The sequence below is a fragment of the Rattus rattus genome, chromosome 1 (genome assembly GCF_011064425.1).
Source record: "Rattus rattus isolate New Zealand chromosome 1, Rrattus_CSIRO_v1, whole genome shotgun sequence".
NCBI lineage: Eukaryota > Metazoa > Chordata > Mammalia > Rodentia > Muridae > Rattus > Rattus rattus.
In genome coordinates, this window is record NC_046154.1 from 90,394,053 (window position 1) to 90,403,522 (window position 9,470).

At 53.9% G+C, this 9,470-nt stretch overlaps 1 protein-coding gene across 1 annotated transcript; it reads left to right on the top strand.

Annotated features, from left to right (window-relative positions):
* Nucleotides 1-719: 719 nt before the first annotated feature.
* Nucleotides 720-7,375, top strand: Kif12 (kinesin family member 12). The gene is made up of 19 exons (XM_032903094.1): nucleotides 720-880; nucleotides 974-1,039; nucleotides 1,129-1,207; nucleotides 1,599-1,726; nucleotides 1,817-1,892; nucleotides 2,238-2,372; nucleotides 2,461-2,596; nucleotides 3,200-3,291; nucleotides 3,470-3,626; nucleotides 4,166-4,284; nucleotides 4,378-4,482; nucleotides 4,961-5,063; nucleotides 5,149-5,239; nucleotides 5,387-5,473; nucleotides 5,756-5,840; nucleotides 5,915-6,013; nucleotides 6,503-6,603; nucleotides 6,682-6,800; nucleotides 7,048-7,375. The coding sequence occupies exons 1-19, from the start codon at nucleotides 855-857 to the stop codon at nucleotides 7,185-7,187; spliced, it is 1,944 nt and encodes a 647-aa protein (XP_032758985.1). The 5' UTR covers nucleotides 720-854; the 3' UTR covers nucleotides 7,188-7,375.
* Nucleotides 7,376-9,470: the final 2,095 nt, after the last annotated feature.

The window sequence follows — 9,470 nt, forward strand, 5'->3', positions numbered from 1 at the left end:
CCAGCACACCTCTCCAGGCCCCATCTTTGCACCTCTTCCCAACCTTACTGAACTGTGTGCTTCACTTGGGGGTCCTCACCTGCCCTCTTACTCCATGCACCCCCAGCTACAAGCCTCTGTGCTTCCCCAAGGACTCCATACCCTTGGGCTATTCCCACTCATCAGCAACAATAGGCAGGCTTACTTTGGTCTTATCGGGCCTGGGGTCATCCAGGAGACTGGCAAGGGAAAATGGTGGTCCTGCAGACATCTCTGCTGCTGTTGCTGCTCTGGTGATCCAGGCCAACGGAGTTAAACAACACAGTGGCTTTGGATTAGCCTTGACTTGGCAGAGGCAGGTGCACCAATGTTTAACCAGATGTTAGGAAGCTGATGTCAGCTCAGCCCAGAGGCCAACCAGCCAGCCAGGTTTCCTGTGGTCCTCCACTCCCTGGGCTCTGTGCTAAGGAGAGGCTGAGCTATTGAGAGAGGGAGGGTGTGTACCAGAAGAGCCTCCATATTTCTCGGACTCTGTGGCCTTAGCTGAGCCCTTCCCATCCCTGATTTATGTCTTTGAGATGAAGGAAGGTGGTCTGGGTAATCCTTTATACCTCTCCAGAGGAGACTGGCCAAAGCAAGGGATCCTTGAACTCCAGAACCCCCCTAAGATAGAATGCCCTGGCATGGAACTTCCCCACCTCACGGGTAGGGTGGGTAAATCTTTAACTTGCTAGCTCTGGGCAGGCTGCAGTCTTTCTGGATGACTGGCAGTGGGAGACTGAGGAGGGGATGTATGTAAGGTGTGTCTGGACAGCCTTGCTGTGGTGACTGGGAGGCATATTGGAAAGGGAAAGGAATCGTGCGCAGTACAAGACATGGAGGAGCGTGGGTCTCCCGATGGGTAAGTACAACTTGTCTGAGGTTAGGGATCTCTTGAAGCTCGCCCAGAGGACAGCAACTAAGGGCAGGGATGGTAACTCTCATGTGGCCACAGGGACCCAGCACGGAACCTGGAGCAAGGGCCAGAAGGATCAGAAACCCCTATTCAAGTGGTGCTCAGGTAAGTATGGGTTGGCTAGGAGGTACCCGGGCCAGGAAGGGATGAAAAGCACCATCCGGATAGACCATCTGGCATCTCTTGGGTGCCAGGGTGCGTCCCATGAGCACAGTGGAGCTGCGTAGAGGGGAGCAGAGTGCACTGCACTGCTCGGGGACCCGGACGCTGCAGGTGAGAAGTCTTTCCAATCCCCGCAAAAGAACCTGTGGAGGTGACTCCGGGGTCCAACTGGAGCAACTTTGCCTTTGGACCCCTCTCTCCTCCCCTACAGAGTGTCCATCCCTTTTTAGGTGGTCCGGCCTCCCCAGGACGTGCTCTCCCACCCTAGAATGTTCCACCCCTCCTAGATACTCCCTCAATTCAGAGTGCCTGCCTCTCCTAATGCCCCACCCCTACACAGTGCCTTGCTAATTCCAGAGGGGTCCTCATCCACGACCCCCAGGTGCTCGGTTTACTCCAACAGCCCTTTCTTCAGAGTGCCCCACTCTCCTGAAAATGGCCCTTCCTGTCCAGGGTCCCTGGCCCTGCATGGTGCCTTGCCCCTACTCCATCCTCTTTCTAGGTGAGCCCTCCGGGTGGGGGCCCCGACGTGGCGTTCCGCTTCGGTGCCGTACTGGACGGGGCGCGCACACAGGAGGACGTGTTCAGAGCTTGCGGTGTGAAGCGCCTGGGCGAGCTGGCGCTGCGTGGGTGAGTGATGCGTGGGTTGAGCAGGGCTTGGAGTCTTACACTGACCGGACACCTGAAGCCCGGGCCCAGCCACGCCCTTGTTGCCCACAGTTTCTCCTGCACCGTCTTCACTTTTGGCCAGACTGGTTCCGGGAAAACCTACACTCTGACTGGACCTCCTCCGCAGGTGGGCAACCTGGTGAAGCCGGGTTGTGAGTGAGACTCCAGGGTGGAAGGAGTGTGGATAATGCTGCCCACCCCACTGTTTCACAGACCTGGTATCTGAGGCAAGGGCTTGCACAGTTTGGGACATTTGTATTCTAATTTGGGCAGCTTCACTTACTTGCTTTTAGTTAATTTGTCCATTGGATAGTGCGGGTGAACTGCGGACTATGAGATTTCAATAAGATAGTGCCGGGATGCGTGGCATGATTTGTGGAGCATATAGTGCTCTGCAAAGAGGTTGGCCCTTACTGTATGCTGCTGCTGCTGCTTAGGCTCCTGCTGCAGCCCCATCTGTCTTTGCCCCCAGGCGGAAGGGGTGCCCGTGCCCCCCAGCCTTGCTGGCATTATGCAGAGGACCTTCACCTGGCTATTAGATCGCATGCAGCACCTGGATTCTCCAGTCACCCTCCGAGCCTCCTACCTGGAGATCTACAATGAGCAGGTAAGCTAATGGCAGTCTAAGAAGCAGAAGGAGACAGGGGACCATTGTCAAAGGGCTATGAGCCTGCTTCTGCTCTCTCCCCTCCCAGGTTCAGGACTTGCTGAGTCTGGGGTCTCCCCGGCCTCTGCCTGTTAGGTGGTCCAAGGCACGAGGCTTCTATGTGGAACAGCTTCGGTTGGTGGAGTGTGGCAGTCTGGAAGCTTTGATGGAACTATTGCAGATGGGTAGGCCCTTTGTGGGTAAGGATTCCTTAACTCCCTCTGAAGCTCCCTGGACCTAGGCTGCTGGAATTGGCTCTTAAAGGGAGATTCTTGAGGCAGAGAAGGGCCAGCAAAGCAGCAATTCAAAGACATGGCAAGGGTGGGCCACACGCTGGTTGTCTTGCCTTCCAGGCTGCCTGTTTGAGCCTCTCACTCCTCTTGGTTTTAACCTTCCACCCTTGCAGAGCCTAAGAGAAATGGTCACATCCCAACCTAGCTTGTCTATGAGGTCACCATTCCAGCCTTAGTTCCTCATTTGAGCATTTACTTAGAACCCTCCTAGGGGAGGCACTGGGGACACTAGGCCACTGGATCTGGCCCCAGCATTCCACTTCTCTGCTGATCTGTGCTCATTTCTGTCTTTCCGCACAGAAGGAGAAGTGCTTCTCTGGTGTTCTTTTGCTCCTTTCTCCCATACTCCTTGCGCCTGGCAGCACCAAAGCTGCTGTCCTTCAGCCCCTAAGCCAGCCCTTCTTGCTTCTGTCCTGATACCTGTCTGGCATTCTTGCTCCTTGGGGAATGCCCTTTCTTCCTAGATGGTACAGCCCCTGGTGTCCTCTTCCACAGGTCTCAGCCGTCGCCGGAGCTCCTCCCATACCTTGAACCAGGCCTCCAGCAGAAGCCATGCCCTGCTCACACTCCACATCAGCCGCCCAACTGTGAGTGCCCAGCCCGTGGAAGGGCTGGCTCAGGGGTCCCCATCAAGGCTCTGCCTTTGCATGTTATAAAAGGACTTGCAACTTCTGGGTGTGTGGGGAGGAAACCTTTGACCTTGAGACATTGTGACCTTGATGGAGACAGTCCCATCCAAGTTCCCATCACGCCCCGGTTCACCAGTCTCAGCAGGTACCTCCTGTGGACCTTGGGGAGCCCCCTGTTGGAGGAAAGCTGTGCTTCGTGGACCTTGCAGGCAGTGAGAAGGTGGCAGCCACGGGGTCCAGAGGGCAGCTGATGCTTGAGGCCAATAGCATTAACCGCAGCCTATTGGCACTGGGTAAGCCCTGGAGGCCTACTGGTCTGAGTTTTGGGTCCCTTCTCTGATGTGGATCCATTGTTACAATAGGGAGACCGCAGGACTTGGGTTGCAGACGAGGGCTAGAGTTCTGGCATCAAGTCTGAGGCTGACTTTCCTCCTCTGGTAGACGGTTACCAGTCTACATTCTAATGTCGGCATCATTACGAATGACTCTTGTATTCCCAGAAGATGGGCACGATACAGGGAAGGGAATGGGTCTGTGTATCCAACTTCATGGTCCTAGGTCCCTAGGGAACGAGCTTCAGCACCCGCCTATGGTGTGGCAGCTGCTGTTGACATTCCTTGCTGGAGGTCTCTCAAGTCTATGCTGAATATTGGGAATTGAGTGGACAGCACGTCTGTGCCTTCAGAAAGCCCAGTTTGCTGCTAGACACCAATATGAAAGCATTGGATGGGGATAGGGTTTCGCCAGCCTGGTAGGGCTTCCTGCTCTGTAGCAGCCCAGCTAGACTTTGCTCACACAGTGCAATCTCTTTGGGCCTTTCTCTTTCCACCAGGCCACTGCATCTCCCTGCTGTTGGACCCACAGAGGAAGCAGAGCCACATTCCCTTCCGGGACAGCAAGCTCACCAAATTGCTGGCAGACTCACTTGGGGGCCGTGGGGTCACACTCATGGTATCCGATGGATGGGGAACCTGGTAGAGGGCCTGAGCCCTAAGGAAAGGTTTTTATTTTTCCATATAAGCACTCAGGGGCGGTTCTCTCTAGGTTGCCTGTGTATCCCCTTCAGCACAGTGCCTTCCTGAGACCCTCAGCACTCTGCGATACGCAAGCCGAGCTCAGCGGATCACCACCCGGCCACAGGGTCCCAAGGTGGGAGGTAACAGCCAACCAGGGCCAGCTGCCATCCTGGTTGGAATCTAGGATTGGATCAGAGTTGGAATTCTGGGAATGATATCATGACTGATATCAGGGTCATAACCAAGGGTCTGCGTCACAGTTAGACTCTGGGCAGGCCTAGGGTGGAGACTGCGTGGGCTATCATCCAAATCTATTCAGGGTCCCAGCTGGTCAGGTCTAATATGGGGTCTGATATGTGGTCAATTTGGGGATCACAAAATAAGTCAAGACTGGGGCAGAAATGAGATAGGGCTTGGATTCAAGTCCAGTTCTAACTGAATCCCTTCAGGATGACACGTTAAGGACGAGGTATGACCTGGGCCAGCATGTAAAGATGGCAAGTGAAGCAGGGGCTGAGGTTAGGCCCCACAGTTCCTCACAGCGGAAAGCCGCTATGCTGGGCACAGCCTATACAATCATAAAACGTGGCCTTGGGCTTCTTCTTTGGTAGTCCCCTGCAGTAAAGCCACCCCAGCAAGTAGAGGCCGAGCTGCTACAGCTCCAAGAGGAGAATCGTCGCCTGCGGCTCCAGTTGGATCAAATGCACACTAAGGGTATGATCTTCCCGAGGGAAGGCCAGGAAGGGTGAGGATAGAGTCTGGGTGGCTTTGAGTCCAACGCTGTTCTGCTTGCCTGCAGCACCGAGAGTCCACGGAGCCCGGGTGGCCTGGGCCCAGCGGAACCTCTATGGGATGCTGCAGGAGTTCATGCTGGAGAATGAGAAGCTCAGGTAAAGCAAGGTTGGGCTAGCCTGGGGGCTCTCTCCCTACTCTTTCCTGCTCATCTGCTTTGGCTAAGATATGACTTACCTATGCCGGTCTCTCTGCTTCCTCATGGTGTTGGCCCTACCTCCCATCACTGGCCTCCTCTCCATTAGGAAGGAAATGAGACAGCTTCGGAGTAGCCGGGACCTGGCCCGGGCAGAGCAGCATGTCCTGGCCCAGCAGATCCATGAACTGGAGAGGTGAGTGTAGCCATTGGGAAGGCCTGGGGTGGGGGAGCTGGGAGAGGAGACTGCAGAACAAATGAGAGTCAAGTTTCTGCGTCTGCTCATTGGCTTCAGCTTCTGGCACTGCCACCTCCTGGCTGCATGTGTCACCCTGAGCTAGTCATTTGACCACTGACTGCTGAGCCCCTCTTCTGGGAGATGGGGTCTTAGCTTGGCTGCCTTGCTGATAAGGGGACGAGTTCATAGAGAGGCGTCCAGGTTGGGAACTGAAGACTCAGACCCTGCTCTTATTCCCAGGCGCCTCCTTTCGGCTTGCTCCCTTCCTCAGCAGACCTCTGCCACCGTGTGCCCCTGCAGGATGACTCCAGCTGCCTCCTGCCATGTGAGTCTCACTGCTCACTCTGGGTTGTGGGGACAAGCTAGAGTGTCATAGAGTCAATGATATGCCTCTTGTAGGTACTGCCACCCCTCTGCTACTGCTATCACCTCTGTCCTCTGTGCCGAGTGTCCTTGACCCACTGGGCCTGCCCACGGAGAGAGTGCCATGCACCACAGGTAGGAAGAGTACTGAAGACATTGATCCTGGGCTCAGCAGTCCTGGTGATTCCAGGGCTCTGGACATGGGCACAGGAGTAAAGGCAGACGCTGAGTCCCTCTCTCCGCCCAGGGCGTGGAACGCCTGTGTGCCTGGCCTCCAGCCCGGCCTCCTTTTAGGAAGTTCATTCACTGTCTCGTTCACACAAGTTCATTCACTTCTGTGCTTGTTTCCTCATCCGTTCGCTCATTCCTTATGGAAGCTTCCCTAAGTCAGCCTAAACTTTGGGCCTGCCTCTGTTTTGGTCTCTGCCTTCAAGGAACTCCCAACCCCTGGAGGAGACATTCCAAGAACCACCTGTAGCCCACAGAGGAAATGAGAGACCCACCTCTGTCCTGCAGTCCTTAGCATTTTGTACAATGGGGCATGGCTAGGCTCATCATGGAGGAAATGGTACCCAGACACGAAAGCCTGAGGTCACCCAGCATGAGCTTTGGTCTTTTCAGCAGGTGCTGGAGCCCGAGGCCCCAGGGCACATATCTCCGTCTGTGCGGCCCCCACCCTGGGCACCTACAACAAGCCCAGGCTCTGCCAAGCCCCCACGAGAGAGGTGGGCCAAACCTGGGTATTGAAGTGGGAATGGGGGGCCTGGAGCCAGTAGGCTCATTCTTCCTCCACATCTGTCTAGGAACCATAGTGACTGGACACAGACACGAGTCCTGGCAGAGATGCTGATGGGAGAGGAAGTGGTACCCTCTGCACCACTCCTGCCTGCAGGGCCCTCAAACATGCCACAAGTGCTAAGAGGTGAAAATTATGAGTTGATGTTTTTTGTGCCATGGGGTTCCCATCTTGAATCAGGGCAGGAGATGATTTTTAAGGACTTTTAGTTCCCAGACTTGGACTCCCATGGCAGAGTCCTTTCCCCTAGTCCTGACCTCTACTGAAGCCTGAAAACTTGAGTCGAGGGTACCTGAGGCTTTCACAGAAGATCCTGGGCCTCAGTCAGCCAGTCAACCTTGGGGTGCAGGCCTTGAGTCTCATTGTTCCTTAGGAGGATCTGGGATCCCAAACCAGACCCCGAGACTGGAAACCCTCACACACCAGATCAACAGCTCCTTGAACCCCAGCCAGAGACAACCACAGCCCAGCGAGGACACACAGAGCCCTGGCCAAGGCCTCTCTTCTTATTAAAGAATGACAGACTGGCTGTGCCCACTGGGCCTCCATCTCTCTGTCTGTGAACTGGAAAGAAAAGTTGCTGGACAGAGCTGGGGAATCCTAGGGAGATGCAGGGCCCCTGACACCAGACCTGAGGCTGGGTTCACAATCTGTCAGTGGGTGGGGAACTCTGAATAAAGAGAGGCATGAGCCCTAACCTAGTAAGCCTTGTGCTCTGGGTGACCCTCTAGGTGGCTGTCACTCTCATGGAGAGTAGTTATTGAGGTGAAGGCTGCAGAAGCCAAAAGACCCCAGGGCGCTCTAGCTGCTTCCAGAGTTTGGGTTGGTGTCGAGGCTTAGAGGAGCCATGGATGTCTGTTGGGAAGTCCCCCATCTTAGACGTGTGACGTGGTCATGTTGGCCCCATGAGCGGCAGAAGCCAGCAGAGATTCTTGGCTTGCAGCATTTATGCCTGGCATCCAGTCAGGCCTCTTTTGGGATCTGAGCCCTCGTAGTGGTCAGGGCTCCAAGCAGACAGCCCTCAGCCACAGGCCTGCAGGAGTCTTAGGGGAGCGAAGCTGGTTAGAGAGCTCCAGGTAACACCCAGGAGTCTGGTCCTGTTGGAGGGATGTTGGGCTGGAGACCTCCTGTCTCCACTGTGGATACCAGGACTGGTTTTTCCACCATTCTCCCTGGTTCAAGACCAAGTGGAGAAGGATTTAGGATTCTCTCATACAACATTCTAAAAGGAAGCTCAAAGCATATTCCTTCAGGAAATAAGGACAAAAAGATAAAACCAGGGTGTATGGAGACCCCTCTGAATGTGCCGTATGTCTTAGGCCTTTCTACATTTCCCTGTGACTCCCAAGTCTGTGTAGGGAAGATTCCAGAAGCTAGGAATAACTACTTCAGCTCAGGCTGCAGCCCCCAGGAAGTGGATGTTGAGAAGCATGACTCGGGAGTGGACATTGGGGTATTCAGCAGAGGTCAGGATTTCCCGAGAGGGTTAAGGTTGAAGGAGACTCCAGAGACATGGTGATGACCAGGTACAGGTAGGCAGAGCAGGCTTAGCCACTCAGGTTTCTATCACTTCTCCACAAGCAGTCCTGGGCAGCTCGGCTGCTCTGAGCCAGGTTACCTTCTGTCTCAATAGTTCTTTTACATGACATTTAGGGAGAAGAAATCCATGAATTTAGAAAAAAATGTAACAAGAGGCTGCTTCTCTTGCCAAACTTTTGGTCAAAAGGAACTTACGGTCACACGACAATTTGATAGAATAGTCCTGACTGAGGAGATGACTTTGTTGGTAAAGTGCTTGCTACGCAAACATAAAGACCTGTGTTCAGTCCCTAGAGAGCGAGCGCACGCGCGCACACGCACACATACATGCACGTATGCACACACAGATGAAGGTGGGAGGCTGGTTAAGTGGCTCCTCATTGAAAGGCACTGACTGCCAAACCTGTTAACCTGAGTTCAATCCCCAGGACCTACATGTGGAAAGAGAACTATCTTCAAATGTCTTCTGATCTTCAGTTGAGTAACACAGCTCCTCCAGAAGATTGAAAACACACACACACACACACACACACTCACACTCACACACACACTCACACACACACACACTCACACACACACACACACACACACACACACACACACACACACACTCACACACACACACACACACACACACATACTCACACACACTCACACACACACACCACACACACTCACACACACACTCACACACACACACTCACACACACAGTCATACACACTCAAACATACATACACACTCACACACACACTCACACAGAGTCACACACACTCACACACACACATTCACACAGAGTCACACAGAGTCACACACGCACACTCACTCACTCACTCACTCACTCACTCACTCACTCACTCACATACACGGTGTAATAACTAAATAAAAACACAGGTGTAGTGGCATATGCTTATAAGCCCAGGACTGAAGAGAGAACAGGAGGCTCTCCAGCGCTCTCTAGTCAGTCAGTCTAGCCTAATCAGTAAGTTCCAGGCCAGTGAGAGGCTGTGTCTCATAAACAGAAGGCAGAGGGTGCCAGAGAAATTATACCTGAGGTTGATCTCTGGCCTCCACATGCATGTGTACATATGTACATGCATGTGCACATATGTACATGCATATTCATTCATGCACACTCGTGCACACATTCCCACAAACTACTCAACAGAAACATGGGAACCTGCCTGCAGTGTGTGTTGCTCTCACAGAACACACGCAGGGCCAAGGAGCTCTGCCTGGGCAGGTGTGTAGTTCTCAGT